The sequence below is a fragment of the Mizuhopecten yessoensis genome, unplaced genomic scaffold, assembly GCF_002113885.1.
Source record: "Mizuhopecten yessoensis strain PY_sf001 unplaced genomic scaffold, ASM211388v2 scaffold10565, whole genome shotgun sequence".
Lineage (NCBI taxonomy): Eukaryota > Metazoa > Mollusca > Bivalvia > Pectinida > Pectinidae > Mizuhopecten > Mizuhopecten yessoensis.
In genome coordinates, this window is record NW_018408610.1 from 214,121 (window position 1) to 233,586 (window position 19,466).

At 36.7% G+C, this 19,466-nt stretch overlaps 2 protein-coding genes across 2 annotated transcripts; one reads left to right on the plus strand and one right to left on the minus strand.

Annotated features, from left to right (window-relative positions):
* Positions 1–115: 115 nt before the first annotated feature.
* LOC110461106 (mammalian ependymin-related protein 1-like) lies at positions 116–8,314 on the plus strand. The gene is made up of 5 exons (XM_021514395.1): positions 116–257; positions 3,007–3,117; positions 4,167–4,288; positions 5,442–5,647; positions 6,195–8,314. The coding sequence occupies exons 2-5, from the start codon at positions 3,025–3,027 to the stop codon at positions 6,395–6,397; spliced, it is 624 nt and encodes a 207-aa protein (XP_021370070.1). The 5' UTR covers positions 116–257; positions 3,007–3,024; the 3' UTR covers positions 6,398–8,314.
* On the minus strand, positions 7,543–19,273 carry LOC110461095 (acylcarnitine hydrolase-like). Its single transcript, XM_021514382.1, has 4 exons — positions 19,201–19,273; positions 17,120–17,315; positions 12,804–14,394; positions 7,543–10,337 (listed from the first exon to the last, which is right to left on the minus strand). The coding sequence occupies exons 3-4, from the start codon at positions 14,363–14,365 to the stop codon at positions 9,938–9,940; spliced, it is 1,962 nt and encodes a 653-aa protein (XP_021370057.1). The 5' UTR covers positions 14,366–14,394; positions 17,120–17,315; positions 19,201–19,273; the 3' UTR covers positions 7,543–9,937.
* Between the last annotated feature and the right edge of the window lie 193 nt (positions 19,274–19,466).

The window sequence follows — 19,466 nt, forward strand, 5'->3', positions numbered from 1 at the left end:
CTAGTAGTTATATTAACTGCCACTTCAGCATCGCATACTACAGATAAACGCACTTCACCATGTCGTTTCACCCGGTATCTTCGTCATATATCGATCACGTTAAGGATAACACTAGAGGAACTCCGGATAGAATGATAACAACGGGTTCATTCAGGAGCATCGTCTGAGGGTCAGGGTACGGGAGTCACGTGAGGTAGGCATAAAACCGCCTCCCCCTCGCGATCACAAACTGTTAGGGATCCACACCTGACGCCCATGTAAGTACACATATGTCGTATATTAACATTTGCTTTGAATTGCTTGATGTTTTAAAAATGTTTTCATTTCATAATTCTACAGAAAAAGTTCACAAACTGCATCCACAAACTGCGCACATTTACAATAAATTACGATGGTTATAGCAGAAATTTTGAAGAGAACAAACGCAAATTTGAATTCAATAAAATCGTTTTTTCTATATATGTCATCAAATTAATGTATACGGCTTGCAGAAAACGTTTCGTTTATTTCATATACCAAGAACAATTTTGCTATTTTTTCCTAGCTGACTCTAAATTGATATTAGACCGTTGTTGGATTTCATCACAAATGCATGAATGAAACTGTACCCAAACTGCGAGTATCGTTGTGAGTCTGTAGTGTGGTTCTTTAGGTACACATCAAACACAAATTCTGACGGTAGAATTGCCTCAGTCTGCGTTGTTATTAAGATGTTTGTGCAAAGACGTGTCGAATAATACTTTAACTTAAATTGTACTATGGATATGTCATACACTTTCACCTGTTATGTCCTATAATTTGCATATTTCTACTTGTATTGCCATTTGATCATGTCATGGTCGGCTTCAACATTTACGAAACTGGGAGCCAGACCCTAGTTCCGTTTAAGAAAAACAGAACTGGGAACCAGATCCGTTTTAAAACTAAAATAACACCAACAATGAAACTTGGACCAAAATACTAGTTATGTTTCAGAAAAACATCATTACCAGCCTCTTATAATCCACTGGGAACTTCAGTTACGTTTTCTCTTAAACGGAACTTGGGACCAGACCCCAGTACAGGAATCGAACCCACAACCTTTCACAACAAAAAATAACATTTACATAGCCCATATAAAAGAACTGGTCTTATACGGAACTGAATTCCAAACTCCAATAACGTTTTTTGTTAAACAGAACTAGGGTCTGGATCCCAGTTCCGTTTATCTTAAGCGGAACTTAGGAACCAACTTCAGGCTCCCTATTTATTCTTCTTTATCATTCGCCATCAAGATATATACACGTAAACTGTCTCGATATAAAGTAGCTAACAGGTAGGTACAGTGTACTGTGTTTTTTTTAAGGATGCTGGTTATCATTTCAAAAACGTGTTCATTCCATTTCCTTATAATTGGTATCAGTGACTAAAGGCGAATGTATTACCAATAAAAGTGTATCACCGATGGTCTAGCACTCTGTACTGTTTTGGCATTTGTTTTATAAGAAATATATATAATATTTAGTCATCTTTGAGAAAATGATTTATGAAACTTTTTACGTGTGCAATATTACGAGACTAGTACTTCAGAAATAGACGTACACTTGTTTTAAACTTATAAACATGAAAAAGTCCCCCCCCCCCCCCCAAAAAAAAAAAAAGCTGAATAATAACATCCTTTATAACTTGCGTAATGGCAGTGAAAATATCGTTTTTTGAAAAATCAACATTAGCTTGTCTTTTTTTCTTCTTCTTTTCTGTGATATAAGTAGGCCGGTTTTTCTCTTTATTATGACTGATATGTGAACTTTCGTACCTACCTGGGCCGTGAGTTTGCTATAAAATCACCGATATACACGTGCATGTACGTAGAATCTAAATGAAATTGCAGTTCATATAGAATGAATATATGGAATAGCCACACAGTGTAAAAGTTCTTGAATTAGTAGTTTATGTTAAAATAGCATTAAAATATAAAATACCTAGCTATGAAAAGTACGCAAGAAGATGTGTTACAGGAATATATTAAAAGAATGAAGCAAAATTGTGGCAGTTGTCATAATTCTAGCGTGACATGTGCACAAGCACATCAAAACTTCGATATAATGCCCCTTGTATCATTTGCTACTTCGCTTATCGCCAACATATTTCACAATTTTCTTTTTCTCCTTACTTAACAAATCCGTTATACCTTATCCTCGATATATCGCCAATAAACCCCTTTTTAACGTCAGAAATGTCGAGGTACAAATGGCGGCAATATACGGGGTTCATTGCACGCAAAACATAGAACATTGATATATAATAAAATGTACGCAAAATATAGGACTTGCATCTATTGTATAATATACGCAAAATATAGGACTTGTAGACATAATATTAAGTACACAAAACATAGGACGTATATTATACAGTTTATGTCAAAGTATCATTCCACATTTCCATGCACAAACATGTTTCTAATTACACTAGATGAAGCAATTGTACGGCCAAGAATGTAAACATAAACATGCTATGAAGACGAAGCTATCACTTTGCAATACACAACTTCCGGTTAAAAAACAGTTTCGTTCATACACCTATGGTATTCTACACATATTCGCTGTGAACTCTGTAACATCAAAAAAATATTGGTTGAGATACATAGAAGTATTTCAGTGTTTTGATTCATTTATTTGAACGTTAGTGTAACTCAAAAATAAAAATAAACAAAAATAAATGGAAAAAAAGGGATTTTTTTTTAAAAACGTAAACAATGTCGCCAGATGGGAAGATTCACGGAAATATAAAATGTGATTATCAAAATCTGTCTTGAATGATACTTAATCAATTCTAGAATTCCTTATGATGTTAGACAAGTTTATATAATATGTAACGGTGAATGTGATGTTAAATAAGTCAAGAGTCAAGAGATTTTTTTCCAGTGCAGCATGCCAATTTCACAACAGTTACATGTATAACTTTCAATCACTTATGTATGTTATGATTTTATATAATCAATTAGGTATGTTATAATTTTATCCCCAGATCGGATACAAGGTGAAAATGTTACAGACGATTTTGTTGGCCGTTCTGTTGTGTTTTGTGTCCGTTCAGGCACAGAACCCTACACCATGTATAGCGCCGTCGCAGTTCCATGTAAGTTTCACATATTTAAACCTCTGTGCATTCTCTTAATAACCTTTTGTCTGTACAAAGGAAGCTTCAGGGATTTAGCGACTTTCTGGATCCCCGAGATCAGCTCAAATTCCCGAAGACGATTATAATTGTAATATATAACGGAAATGGCTTTGTATAAGTTGTATAACGTGTGCCCAATCCCGTTGCTATTCAAGGCAATGAAATATGTTTAAATAACAAAAATTCCGAAGCCAAGGGCATTAAGCCAGGTCGAAAGGAACAGGAAGCATGCTTTATCCCTCAAGCCTATGATTTAACCTTTTTATTATACCGATACAAAACCGGAACCTTAAAGTACTTATGTATAGATTGAACAAGTTAGAGATACACTGAATGTTATGTCTGCAGCAAAGGAGTGATCTTTAGATAACAGACGTTGTTTCCTATTCTATATATAGATTTCATGAGTATTAACGTAACTGCCTGTTCTAACCATTTGTTTTATAGGCTATGACGTAGTTTCCTGTTTGTACGTTATTTGATCCTATAAGCAATGAGTAATCACATGATTTCAATAATTGTATATTGTTTGTCCTCTCAAGAAGAACATAACTTTCTCCTTGCATTTGATATACTTATAGAAATATATTTCATAAGAACTCATTTTGAAGAGGGACAGTCAGTCAATCAATCAACCATTCATTCATTCAATCAATCAATCAATCAATCAATCAATCAATCAATCAATCAACCATTCAGTCAGTCAATCAATCAATCAATCATTCAATCAATCAAACATTCAAATCAGTTATCTGTTGAATAGTCTTTCTCAAATATCCTTTTCATTCAGTATCTAATACACATTATTTTATACGTTCATACTTCAAAACCAAAGCACTATGTGGCAAACTATTTTCTTGCAGATTATTTCGAAAAATAAATCAATTTTAACATTTCGATGAAACTGTCATTAAATAAATGATAATGAAAGCCAATGCGCTGATTTTTTCCGCCATTTTTTTTTTTTTTTTTAAATTATAAGAAATTTTACTTTTGCCCTTTTGAAGGCCCGAGCGTCGCTTTACGACCATCAGGCAGATTTCGTTAACCGCTATATCTACATTTACGACGCTGCAAACCGCCGCCGTGTCTTGTTCGAAGAGATGGACGTAGGAATGCCGGGACAAAAGTATGTACATACAGCTACTCATAGATCCGACCAAAAGTTCAAATTCTTTATCAAGTTACCTTATCATTTTCACCACGGCGGACCACAATGGACTCACCCAGATAAATGTATGGTAGAGTCTGCTAATGTTACCTAGCTAGGAGTGAAAGGATTAAGGATGAACACTTCTGTGATTAAAATCACGTTCAAGTTGCGGTTTGATCTTGTTGATGGGTTTTTATACTATTCAACATATAATGACCAATTCTAAAAACAAACATGCATCTGAAAAAAATTGTAAATAAAACAATTTGCCTGTTGTTCGCGGAACTTATTCTATCTTTTTTTTAAGAAATTGCCAGTTTAGCGGCCATTCTGAGAATTTGTATTTCTTTCGCTCCACGAGCAAAATTTAATTTTTGACACCAGACCTGTCACTTAAATTGTCATTGTGACGTCATTTTTTAATTGTAGCAAGTTGATTTATGCTGTACAAGTTTATAATGTTCAATTTAATGAAAATAATATGTAAAACAGTGGGAAATTATCCATTACTGGTAAGGTTTTACTTATTTAGTGTAACTGAAGCTCCATGACCCCACAAAAGGTGAAAAATAGCACAAACATTATATGACATAATACGCACACGGAAACCCTCCCCCAACTAATTCCTGTCGATTTTTTAGAAGGTGAAACACGTTTTTGTTTTGATATTCAATAATAAACAAGGTTTGATAACAGAACGTTTTATATCGGGCTTTAAATTAGTAGTTATGGTGATATATTTGGGGGGGTCGTTAAAAAATGAGGCGTAGGGGAAACCTGAATCGATTTTCTAAGAATAAATTTCCTTCAATAATTTAGAAGAAATTACATTTTTGAAAGCACTTCAAAGATATTGTATGAATGTCTTCTGCATTCTGCTCTTCTCAGAGGTGCACACCCTTGTCTTGAACATTTATTACATGATAAGGAACAGGAGTAGGTCAAATATTGAAGAAACTAGACTTACCTGTTGCGTCACTAGCATCATCCGGGTCCTTTTTCTGTTCCACTTCATGACACATACTGGTTTATTGATTTGTCTAGTTTATCCTTTTTAACTCTATTGTATTTATGAGTTGTTAAGATTTACAAATGATAACATAATATTGTACATTTTTCTAATAATCAGATTTTACGTGTACATGGAGTTCGCTAACGAAAACGTGATGTACCAAATCGATATCAAGAGCAGGGAATGCACAAAGAGCATCCCACGACCATGGCGACCGATCGGAATCCCTGGCAACGCGACGTTTGAAGGGGAGATGACTCTTGGAGGACCAGGGGAAAGCTTCGTTGTTCAGGAATGGTCAGACAAGATCCCGTACCGGCATAGTAAGTATATTGTAGAAGAAACGACCCGTTTTACTATGACATACGGCCGTGTCATTAATATGGTATTACTGTACACACGTATAATAAAACCGAAAGGTGCTCCGGTTGGTCAAAACTCTCGGAACATATTCCTACGCCACTACAGGTACTATTTTCATTTACTATACAACATGCTAAATTTACTGCTATTTTAAATGAATTTGAGTTAATATTTATGTTATCATTATTATTTCCATTGCATTTAAAACTGTTCATTATAGAGGAAAAAAAACTGGAACCACTTTTCACTGCACGGAAGGACAATTTTATTCTATAATACTTTGTTGTAGAACTGAAATAATTGTGTTTGAATATGGATTTAAAATCGCAGCTTGGACAAACTATGTATTATATCACCTGATATCACCATAAAATCACAATCAATAAAACATTCTCCTTATTGCTTTTAAGAAATTTTATCTTTTTAATTTCAAATGTCTGAATTTACAATAAGTTCTTAAAAATACTACCAATTTGTATTTATTTTGATTTTTTCTTCAATTTTCAGATGCTATGTTCTACATACAGTTTTCATTGGTCAACTGTTATCCAATAAAAATGGTCGAAGTATCTGACAACAACGTCACCAACTCCGTTACCACTACCTGGTACGATCTGGTCGAGGGTATTCCGAACCCGAACGATTTCATTGTTCCGAAGGAGTGCCAGACGGCCAAATGGGAAAAGGTCATGAAACTTACCCACAAGTAAAACATTACCGGAAATGACGTCATAATAAAGTGGTGCAAGAGTTGAATGAACGAAATAAGAAGGCAATAATTTATCGAATTGAAAGGAAATAATAGTTACGGACGAAAATTTTAATTAATTATATCATTAACACGGCAAATCATTAGCACAATTGTAATCTTAAATCATTTGCTTGTTCCGCATAGTGCCAATTATTGTCCCGTCAGTGAAATCGATTGAACTTTTTTTAAAGCGCGGTTGTTTATACCTAAACTGTAAAAGTGAAATCGATTAAACGTGACTTCAAGAGTATTATTTTATGCATTGACAATGGAATATGATTATGTGAAATGAAAGTCAATATATTTGTATACCACGTGTTTATGAAAGACGTGCATGAATGCCAGAGAGATTGTAGTCAACCTTTTAGTATGCGTTAGTTTGTTTAACCCCTCTTCGATGTCGCTGTTAGCATGACATCGCTTCTTCTGTGATGTCGTTATGAAACAACATAGTTGGTTTGAATGTTGCTATGTATACTAGCTGCATGTGTGCCTTATGTAACTTATTTGTTTAGATTTTATAAAATATGTAACTTTAATTTTAATATTATATGTAAATATATTCTTGTTCTCTGAACGAGGTATATCAGGCAGGGCGATAGTGCAATAATAAGATAGTTAAGATATATCTAGTTAGCTCCCCTTACCCTCTTGCTTATCTCCCCTTTATTTAATACATCATGTTTAATGGAGCCCTTCAAAGCTGTGTTATAATTCTCAACATGAATGCACTGCCTCCCTATTTTATATAGCTGCTTTCGCTGCTTTTGCATCAGTTATCTCCCCTGCATTATAAAAATCATGTTGTAATTGAGTTCTCTATATCTATGTTGTGAGCATCCTTAATATGAACGTATTACCTCCCTTGTTGACACAGTGTTTACCTGCCAATGTCTGACTTATCTCCCTTAAATACATTTATCATTGTATAATACAGTCCTCCAAATTGTGATTCCCTTACACATGAATGTATTACCTCCCCTGTTTATATAGTTCATTCCCCTGTCATTATCTCGTTCAACCAGAATCTTGTTGTCTTCACAAGTTACAAGTGATCAGGCGTCTGGTTGAACGAGACTACCCTGTCAATGTATGAGTTATCTCCCCGTCTTGTATATACCATTGTATAATGGAGCCCTCCAAAGCTGTATTGTGATAGTGCAGATAATGCTTAATACACGGATCTCAGAATGTTTCACTTTTTCATTTTGACGGGTATTGCGCATGCGCATGTAACTATACCTGACGATTTTTATTCTTTCCGCAAAATGGTGTACTTTATAAGATCGGTTGGATGTTATTTATTGATGTTTCGTCAAATGTAAAGACGAAGAGTCTCGAGAAGTCCCGGGAATCGTAATATAATCGATATGTATAGCTGATACAAACGTCGAAAGAAAAGATGAACACTGATGGTCAAAGCTCGTGTGTGACACGCATAGTGATAATGCTGTAAATAGCTTTTAATTTGTGTAAATTTCTCACCTGCTTTTTGTAGCTTTTACAGACACACCTTTAGAAATATATATATATATGTATGTATATAACACTTGTATGTAAATTATATACGGCTAATTGCCATTTGTATATGTGTAACTGATGTGTTACCTATAAATAGAACAGTATAATAGATAATGTAATTTTGTAATGTAATATCTAATATAATGTGAGTGTATAGTTGTAAATATTGGTATACCTGTTGTAAGGTTAAGTGTGAATATATTGTATGAATGATGGGTTGTTCTCGTGTGAAAGACTTCTGTCTTTTTCCAGCAATAATCCCATTTCTGTGGTAGATTATTGTGGAAATAGGTGCCTCTTAATACTCATATGTACAGAAAAGTTTGTGATGTGAATAAATGTAGTATCAAATAATTATACATCTTTGTTGTGTTTTTGTGGGCTTTTGACCTTGTCTCGTGTGTTATACGGCAGTTTTTTATGAATCCTTGAACATCCGCAAAAAAACGTAACTATGCATTTTTTCCGGTGTGACTATATTTTTTTATTAACCATTTTTGAAAAAAAATACTTTCAAAACATTCATGAGAACATAATGAAGATGAAATTAACATACTCACAAAAAACAATGTGTTTAAAATGGTAACAATGCAACAGGTACAGGCAAGATTTCGATCCTTTTACTTTCTATCATTATATTGCCACAATCAGGGACCGTCGGCGCTTTCTCGTTTACGGAAAGTGCCGACGGTTCCCGATTGTATATTGCCGCTCTCAATAACAGCGCCATCTGGTGAACAACAGTATACCCCAGCCCAGTCGCGCTACATCGAAAATGGAATTACGAGTTAAGGAATAACAATACAAATAATATAAACTTTTAGAGACAAATGTGCCTTGTAGTTGTTTTAGCCCAGTGAGGACACATTCTATAAAGTATGTAGTTTGTAATCATTGGAGATTTCCAGGTCAATAAAAAAATAATTTCATTACGAGTCTTTTTTTCAATATTTTATGCGAAAGAAGATACAGCAATTTTCCAGCGTTCAATCATAAGACTTAGATAAAAAGGAGTGGCTAGCAATATCAATTTTCAAACTAAAGTGTCTAGTACATATGGACCAACTTTTTACCTAACTTTCTGTTCCGTATATGTATATCCGAAAAGTAATCCTGATAGGCATATATTTTATTGATTTTATGCTCCTTGATTATTATTTAAATTGTTGTAAAAATAAAATTGGACGATTCGTAAATAAACCAGTTAGGTATACCAACATTTCATTTAGATACTTTTTTTCAGATAAGCACTTCTGTTTCATTAAGACACTTCAGTATCATTAAGACACTTTTGTATTATTAAGACACTTATGCTCCATAAATAAACACCTGTATTATTAAGACACAGCTGTTTCATTGAGACACTTTTTCACATTAAGACACATCTGTATCATTAAGACACTTTTTCAAATTAAGGCACATCTGTATCATTGACACTTTTTCAGATTAAGACACAACTGTTTCATTAAGACACCCTTGATCCATCAATACACGTCTGTATAGTTTAATTAAGACATGTCTGTAACATTAAGACACTTCTGTATCATTTATACACGTGTGTATAATTAAGACATGTCTGTATCATTAAGACAATAATGTATCATAACAAAACATATGTATTGTTAAGACACTAGATCATCATTAGGGTTGCGGATATTTTGACACAATCATACCGTATCTCAAATGTCATAAAATAGGCAATATTATTTCCAGAAGGTATACAAATATTATACAAATAAATGTTGGAAGAACCAAGTCTTCGCTTAAGAACACTTAATGTTATTCAATGACAAAAGTATTTCCAGTAATAAGTAACTTACACGATTACTAATCTATAGTGTATGTTTATGTCAACCACACGATGTCATTTCCAAAAGGACGCGCTCGTTGAAGTTGAAACAAAAGACGAGCACTTTTTCAGAGATAAACCAAATGATAGTGTCTATTGGCAAAAATAGATCCTTGTCGCTTTTTCCTATTACAAACCAAGCAAAACAACCGCGAACACAAAAACAAGCATGTATTCTCCAGAACCTATTCTTCTTCCAGCGTTTACACCATTTCCTGCATTGACGTCATTTCCGGTATTGCCTGGCTGAGTGGGCGCGGGCGTAATTACAACGGGTTTGGGAGTGGTTGGTCGAGGCGTGGTTGTAGTGGTTGTTGTAGTTGTCGTGGTTGTAGTTTTAGTTGTTGTCGTTGTCGTTGGCGGAGCCAAGATGGCGGCCACAAGTCGGGGAAACGTATCCAACCAGAAGTTCATTCGTTCTGGCCAGAGATTTTTCTGGGGGACAGAAACTACGTCAAGATCGAGGTACGCCTTCTCTGCATATGTATACCTAGGCCAGGTGACATTTGGATTCGCAGAGTTTGGGTCACTGAAAAACACAAGTTAGAATATCACCTGATTTAACATCTTAAAGCAGTTTAATACAACACACCATAGTATGTCTTTCGTTGCACCGACCAATGCTGCCAAGATAGTCAGTTTCACATATCAGTCGATAGGACAGATTAGTTTCATCAATGTCCCTAAGTAGTCAATGTCTACAGAAAATGCAGTACCTCAAAAAATGTCACTTTTTACAAACGTGTATAGGAGTGAGAAGGCGAATAAATTCACACTTAACCCCGTTAGTGTGTGTAGCAGGTGAAACGATCTACCGGCATATTTTTTATGGTCAGATTTTACCCTACAAACATTGAAGGCATGCAATACTTTCAAAGAGTGTAAGGTTAGCCAATCAGCTTTGAAATAGCAAAGCTTGATTCGGCGGCCGCTGTTAAGTAAACTTTTGAAACGTTTCCCTGCAAAGCTTGAATATGTGGCCGAGATTTCCAAACTACGGCATCACAAGCATTGCTAAAACATTTATCCGTTTTATTGCTGGTGAATATTTTAAGCCATGGTGGCAATATTGAATGTCTGATGTTCTATAACATGCCCATATCTATCGTTTTAAAGATATCACTTTTTTCTTTTCTTGGTAACGATAACAATGACATGAAGAATAAAAATATGACAAAAAAAGAGGTCTGTTCATTTATTGGTGAAAACCCCAAATGATAATAGAATTTGTGATGGAGAGAGGAAAACATGAAAATATATAATCATATTTGTATGTACATGTATGTATAAGAAAAACCAAAAGTTAGCTTGAATGTATAGTACACAACCCAATGAATATTTCTTACAATCTTGTTTTTAAGATTTTTATTTGCGTCTTTAATTCAACAGAAATGGTTTATTCCAGGCTACGTGAAAAATACATAGCTTTGTATAGTTCAAAGTTATATAGTTTATATAATTTAATTCTGTTTGAAACAAGCCTTTCTATTGTTTTTTTATGTTATCAGCTCATACCATAAAACACAAGGCCTAATGTGCCTGAATCGCTCACCTGGTATTAATCTCACACTTGTAATCCTATAAGTGAACTAACATACAGTTACAGGCAGAATATCGGTGTTTGATTCAAAAGAATCTATGAAGAGATTTAAACATGTGACACCTGTGACCTTGAAAGTCAATCAAGGATATTAAGTTGAACGGACGTATAGCCTTTCACCCCAGTATGCTTCTGGTCGAATATTGTTCAAATTGTTTAAAGATTTCAACATATTTGACTCATGTGACCTTGAAAAAGGGTGAAGGTCGTTCATTTGAACAAACTTGGAATCCCTTCATCCCAGCATGTTACTGGCCAAATAACAACACCCTGGTCCTTTTGGTTATAAAGTAAAAGTTGTTTTCAGTTTTCAACGTGTTTGACCCCTGTGACCTTGAATTAAGGTCAAGGTCATTCATTTGAATAAACTTGGTAGCCCATAATCCCAGCATGTTACTGGCCAAAAATCATCACCCTAGCTAGGCTTCTTGGTTATTCAGAAGGAGTCATTAAAATAAGTTTAACATAATTGACCCCTGTGAGCTTGAAAATGGAAAAAAAAATCATTCATATGAACAAACTTGGTAGCCCTTTATCCTATTATGCTACTGGCCTATATCATCACATTAGGCCTCTTCGTTATTCAGATGTTATTAAAAGGTTTCACACATATTTGACCCCTGTAATCTTGAATATGAGTCACGGTCATTATTTTGAACAAACTTGTTAGCCCTTTATCCTAGCATGTTGCTGGCCAAATATCATCTCCCTAGGCCTTTTGGTTATTCTGAAGAAGTTGTTTATAGGGGTTACTTATATTTGACCGCTGTGACCTTGAATGCAAGTCAAGGTTATTCATTTGAACAAGCTTGGTAGCCCTTCATCCCAGCATACTACTGGCCAAATAGCATCATCCTATGCCTTTTCGTTATTAAGAAGAAGTTGTTTAAGTTAAAAGGTTGACGCCGGACGGACGACGGACAGACGCCGCACCATGGCATAAGCTCACTTGCACCTCGGGCAGGTGAGCTAAACACTGACGAAAGAACTACTTTCGGACGAAATAATTGTAACAAGCGTTATGATTGGATGATGGAAACAGTTTTGTCAGACGTCGGCGTATTTTTTTTAATCATTTTTTAGTATTGCATCATTTGATGCGTGATTAATCAAATAAAATGTTTGAAAATATTTAATCGTTTTAAATTTATATAAGAACAGAACTTTTTACGTTATTGAGCCATAAAATACAAAATGAGTGTATTTCTTTTATAACATGTTATGGCTCAATAACGTAAAAAAATCATTACTTCAGTGGAATTCACTATTGTTTTGCCTGTTTTGGGACAGGGATCCTTAAGGGGAAATTCAAGAAGGTTGATATTTTAATGTTTAATCGGCAAAAGGAAAATGCGGTACATAAAGGAAGGATAATTAATGTAATTTTATACTTACCCATTGCGTGCGAAGTTTGCAAACCACGTGATAACCTTCAATGACATGTCAAGGTCTTCTTCGACCATCATGTATGGATAAGCATAAACATCAAAGAGATAAGACAAATCATGGCCTTGTCCTACTCCAAACTGCCAGGGCCAACGCCCGAAGTAATACCCATACGGATATTCCTTCTTCATAATATATTGGTACGTGGAAGTCTCCAGGTTGTCCCGGGAATGCATTTTTAGTATCTCGACGACGGGAGCAACGTACAAGACATCGCCGTACATGTTTGAGAACGCAATGCTCTGATTGAGGATGTTGACGTCATTTCCGCCCTCAACGGTGTATCTATCACACACAGCTTGTGTCGCATTCGGTGACGTCACGTTGTACAGATCTTTCGCAATAATCGGCGCTAGTTCTTGGCACATGAAATCAGTTGAGAATTCTATAGTCTCGGTAAGGTTCCATCTTGTCCTCATATCTCCAACAAGCAGACTGGCTACGATGGATCCCTCCTGTTCCACATTCCCCGCTAAAACATCAAGGGACCGAAACATGCTATATTCCGGGGATTTTTTGTCCGCCAGTATCCGAGATGGAAAATCCCGTATAAAGTCTCCGTCTACGACAACCCCAAGAAAAATGTCTATTTTAATAGCGTTTAATTGCGTCATAAGTTTTTCAGCATATGTTGTTATGGATGCAACAAGCTGGTCGGGAGTTTTACTTCTAATACACGCCATGAACGCCTTGGTGTCTAGGTTCTCCTCTGTGTAGTCACCACATTTTATCTCCGCGTTAAGTTTTATCAAATTTTTCCGTGGGTTTGCAATGCAATCTCCTGGTTGTGTGGCAGATCCGCTCATGAGAATCACGCGCTGGAATCGTCCAATGTTGTCCGGCATCATGGCGTGGTGCGATATCGCATTTGCGCCCGTGGCATGTCCAAGCAGTGTTGTGCGCGACGGATCACCTCCAAAAGCGGCTATATACTTGTTAACCCACTCTATAGCCATCTTCTGGTCCCATAAAGCAAAGTTTCCCGGGCATTCGGCGTCTTCAGTCGAGAGAAGCCCGTATATGCCGAGGCGGAAGTTAAAAGTTACGACAATAGTGTTTGAGAGCACGGAAAATACAGAGGCGTCGGTATAACGGGTGCCGCCGAAGAAATACCCACCTCCATGTATCCATATAATTACTGGCAGATTATTGGAGCGCGAGACATTGTGAGGTACCCGGATGTCCAATGTCAGACAGTCAATGGCTTCGGGGAACGACTGTGGTCCCGGAAATTTGTACCCCTGTATACACACAGGCCCGTCAACGGTAGCGTCTCTGACTCCTGTCCAAGGACCGTATTCTTGTGGCTTTTTGAAGGCTAGATCACCCTCGGGGGATTTGGCGTATGGAATGTTTAAAAAACTGTGGACAATGCCCCTCTTCTCGTTATTTTTTGCGGGAATCGCAAAACCCCGTAGTGTGCCCATATCTGTGTTGACAATTGAAGACTCCCGACCCCTTGCCAGGGTTGCAATGGCGGCAACAAAGAAAACAGTACAATGCATGGTCATGCACGCGCCTCTCTGGTCCAGTATGTTGGCTACAAATGGACAAAAATAGCCTGTTATCAACAATCATTTTGCATTTTCGAAAAATCAGTAAGCGCGTTCATGTAACAAAATGACTTAAAATTAGGTAATTAATGAGAAGTAATTGAACTACATGTGAGATAGTGGGTATCAATAGAGAGCTGCACGTTTGTCCAAAGTACATTTGGGGTTAAATCTTATGATTTGGGTAACACTGTGAATTGATTGACGGGGGACTGTTGCATTGTAGATAGTGAGTGCTATAGGGCTATTCATCTAGTGGCGACCAGGTCCGTCATGGATGACATAGAGATGGGAATAATAGTGTGAACTCCCCAAAACAGACAGGTGTACCTGCCATATGGTCATGGATATATAAGGCCTTTTTATGGTCGAATTCGGGCCAATTCCCCTCACCAAATTTTGTATTATTTTCCCCCGTTGCAGCTTTACATTCCCCCATTTTAGTTAAAGAAAATCCCCCACATGTAACTAAGATACTACCACCTAAATATCTATCTTGGTTCCATTTTGTTGTTATTTTCCGTCAGCACCACGACTGAGTGATTTATTGCATTTTCCATATGTTCATGTTAATTGTCACTGCTGATATTTTGCAACACTATTTACAGTTAGCACAGTTAGCACGGTTAGCACGGTTAGCACAGTTATCACAGTTATCTCAATTAGCACAGTTAGCTACACTGTTAGCACAGTTAGCACAGTTAGTACAGTTAGCACAGTTAGCACAGTTAGCACTGTTTTCTGTTTACAATAACATCACAGTCACACAAACGCTTTATTCTAATGCATATATGGTGGTTAATTCGAAGCATATATTATGAACAGAGAACAACAAAAATTAAAGATGATTCCCCCCCCCNCCCCCCCCCACCCCCACCCTCCCTTTGTACTCTCCCCCTGGCTCTATCATGCAGCCCTCGTTGGACACTGGTCGTACATATACACCTTCTGTGCATATTTTCCCCTATTTCAGAAAAAAGGTACAACGTTCTATTCCCGCATTAATCCCTGATGGTACATTTAGTATTGTTTTTTTGGAAGGGAAAAGTTAACTGAGAATTTAGATTAGAAGTCAGATCATTACTTCTGCACATTAGGTGGTACCTACTCATGAATAGTTTATGTTGGATAGATTGTTAAAAGTACTCAGGGAAGATTTAAGAAGTAGTCCTGAGTTAGGAGTGGGACACTAGAGTTGAAAGTTGGGATTCGGGGTTCGGAAATGGGAGCATCTGAAGAGGGAGCCTGGCCTGCGAAGGCCTCGGTCGGAGGGGCCTGGGTTGGCCCCGGTACAGCACTTGGTGTGCTTAAGAACGATGTGTTTGATGTTGTAACTCTATATAATCTGTGTGCAGGTAGATTGCTGTCGTGCTCCAGAAATATGTAAAAAAAAAAGGATATTCAGTAGATTTAAGACTGTCGCGGCCACACCACATTCAGGGGTAACGTGCACTCTCTAAGTTCAATGGGTTTTTCTCATTTACTTTGTCTGCACGCCTGGAACATGTCATTACATCCAAATACCAAGCTGGTCAATTTTACCCTTACTTGCATCATCCACAATATTGCGTCATCGATTTTGACATGACATATCCCAGGAGTCCAAAAAAAATTCGAAGATAAGGAAACAAAATGTCCCCTTTTTTGCCAGCATGTTCTTTTTTTTTAAGAACCGGAGATTATTTCTTGTATTTCGGTACTACAATACTTCATTCGGTCTATATATATTATCTTCTTCACAACTAACAATAAAAATGGGAACATGGGGAAAGAAGAAAAAACACATCAAAACGCAAAACCGTTAAATAATAAGAACATTTTTTTTGTGCACTAGCGTTACATCAATGCCAATTACAAACAAACGTTAAGTCGGAAACAAAAGTAAGCTTTATCAAATATGTTTGTTATCGTGCAAATGTAGAAAGTATATTATTTTATCAGGTCGAAATTCACCTTAAGGGTTAAAAAACGGTAAAACAGATGTTTAAGCCGATTCACGGGGTAAATCGCCTGAAAGATAGACATTGCGATAGGTAATATTCGTGGGAATTATTGCTTTGGTCCTTTTCGTTTAATTATCGTTAAATATGGTTTGCAGAAAGAACATCTTTTCACTGGGTGTGGACTGTCATGTAGTATTACACAAATCCATCAGATCCAGTTTAACAATTACAAACGACGCAATAAAAAAGGGACGATATACCAACTGCCGCCTCTCAAAATAATGCGTGATCCGAGTAGCCCCGTTCCGACAGTAGATACATATTACGGAATGTTGTATATTTTAAAATTTACGAAAACGTCCAGAACTCAATTACAAAGCTTTATTATTGAAATGTTAAATAGAATAAGGATCGAAATCACTTTCATAGTAATTAAAATGGGAAACATCTCACATGCACGTCCTGTGACTTATCCTAAAAAACTAAATATGTTATTTATATGCACTTTTACATATATTTTTTTATTAATTACTAATAATTAAAAATTGGGCAATATGTTCAGTTAAAAACAGTGAAGCTGCCTTCAACTCGGTTTGGGCAAAATGATTACAACCACACAGCCAAAAACCATTTTTGAAAACTGCTTTTCATTCTTCAATAATTATAAATCATATACATGCAATTATTTTTCGTCGTAGTTATTGGGCTTAACTGCAAAACTATGATTAGAGAAAATATAGAAACAAAATGTTCAAAAAGGTACACTTACCTATGAGGAGGGAATACCTTGTCTACAATCAGTTGGTCAGGGCTCCGCGACGCTGATGGCCAGAGTAACTGAGTTTGCTGGAATTCCTGGTGGTCAGTAATAGTAGAAGTTCAGGACCGTAATCCTTACTAATGACCGTCGTACCTCTCCGTGTCCTTGGCCGTAATGACCAGCGTGATATCCCATTGTCGTGTTCCTGGCGGTCAAACTTTATTGTTACTTTATTGCTATGAAACGTATATATTTTTCTTACTTTCATGCAAACGTTTGACGGTCATCTTTGATCATTATCTGTTTACATGGTCATTGGAATCCTGAATTACCCAGCTGGACCTTGTGGTGAGATTAAAGCACATATCTTAGCGCGTGCTGGAAGATGACCAGTCTTCGGACATCATTCTTCATACACGTCGTATGGTACAGTGTTCGGGGTGGAGATAATTTGAGGTGGAGATGTTTTCTATACAAATTCTTTTATATATTTCGACACGGTGAATGATCCGGCTGATAGTTAGACACGGCGAGGTTTATCTTGTGTATTTATCTTTTGTATCAATAACTGTGGTATTTACCGGGTGTAAAACGTCCATTGTGGCCACGACCTTCAGTTCACGCTTAAACGAGTTCCACCTACGTATTAAAACAACAATCTGCTTAGCCGACAGTGTTTTTCAATAACATTAATATCTAGCACTATTCGCAGGCATTGCCATCGTGCACATATATAATAGGTGTTGTATTTGTGTCGGACTGTTTTTATAAGAAATAATTCCAGCTGATAATATGCAGTTAAGATCGCGGTCAGGGGAAACCTGTTTATTAGAGATCCCTGTGCGTCCCATTGCATTGCGATTTATATACTGTACCCTCCACTCTCCTCAGTCAGTTAAAAGCGTCAGTATAACAATCTAAAATCTAGGGTTCGAATCCCGGCCTAGCCCGGATGAATAGTTACACCCAGAACACTGTTGTTGATAACATATGTAAATATTATTTCATTTGTATATATTTTTTCCATACAACTCCCACAAGCTATGATTCATCAAAGCTTCAAGCATGACGTCAAACTTGGTTTCTATTGCATAGTTTTTTGGCAGTGGTACGGGGATCCTTAAAATATGTTATTACTACTAGCATTCTTTTGCAATGTCCGTTTAAGCATTTGTTACAGAAGTGTTTGATATAAAGCATGGGTATTTTGAAATTGATATTGCATAATTATGGAAATAAAAAGGAAAAAAACCACCGGAAATTATAAAGGATGGACCCGGGACGTCATGTCCACAATCAGTCCTACACGTTCATAAATAAATATAGGCCACAGGGGTTAGGCTCCCTGTGGTCCGCACAGTGCACATTTAAGATAGCAATCCTACACTTAATAAGTGTTGCTACATGTATATACAATGGAGATTGTAATTTCACAGTTTCAAAATGGTAGATAATTAAATTACAACATGAGATAATTCCAAACCAGGAAAAAGGAGAAGAAACTGTTATAACGTGTACTGATTTTATCTTAAATACACGTATATACATTATATAGAGGACAAAACTGCAAGTCGGAAAAAGGCTCTGAAGTGGATATATAGCACATTCACTATAATTGGTGCAGTGCACGATATGCCGTCATTTTGTTTTTGTCCTCGTTTTCAATTAATACGAAGTTTATTATTGAACAACAGTTATGAAGCAAGTTATTTCAGCTTATATCAATCACTCTTGTTGGCCCGGATGTAAGCGTACGGGAGTCTCATGTGGGAGGAAACCGGAGCATCCGGAAACAAACCACAGCAGGTGACCCATGCCTTTTCACGTCCGATGGGGGAATCGAACCCCGACCGCCTCGGTGAAAGGTAAGTGCCCTATCCACAGCGCCATCCGACCATCCTCGTTTTTATTACCTTTTCAGTCACCTGGTGTTGGTGTATTTTAGAAGGTAAACAGATATTTTCATCACGTGACTACGATCCTCGCCGAATACGTGAGTTTATAAAATCTGACGATATACTTCCGGTTTGTAAAAAAGGGATGTCTCAAAGAAGACTGTTATATTATGCGTATGATACGCCGTTGCTTACCTTGAACTGTCAGTTAAAATGAGACAAATCGAGGGCAGGAAAACGTTGCTGATCAAACACAATCGAAAACAACTCGGGCATTTCCGGCAAGTAAGGCCCGAATGGTCTTCCGTATATTTAAGGCTAAATTAAAAGATGGTTGCAGTCTTTCTACTGCACATAGCGCCGATCAGATATGATTAAGTAGAACATTTGCATAACCTCGCTTGACCTCGTTCTCATATACCCAAAGTCTATTTAGCTTAATGGTTTGAGCACCTAATTTC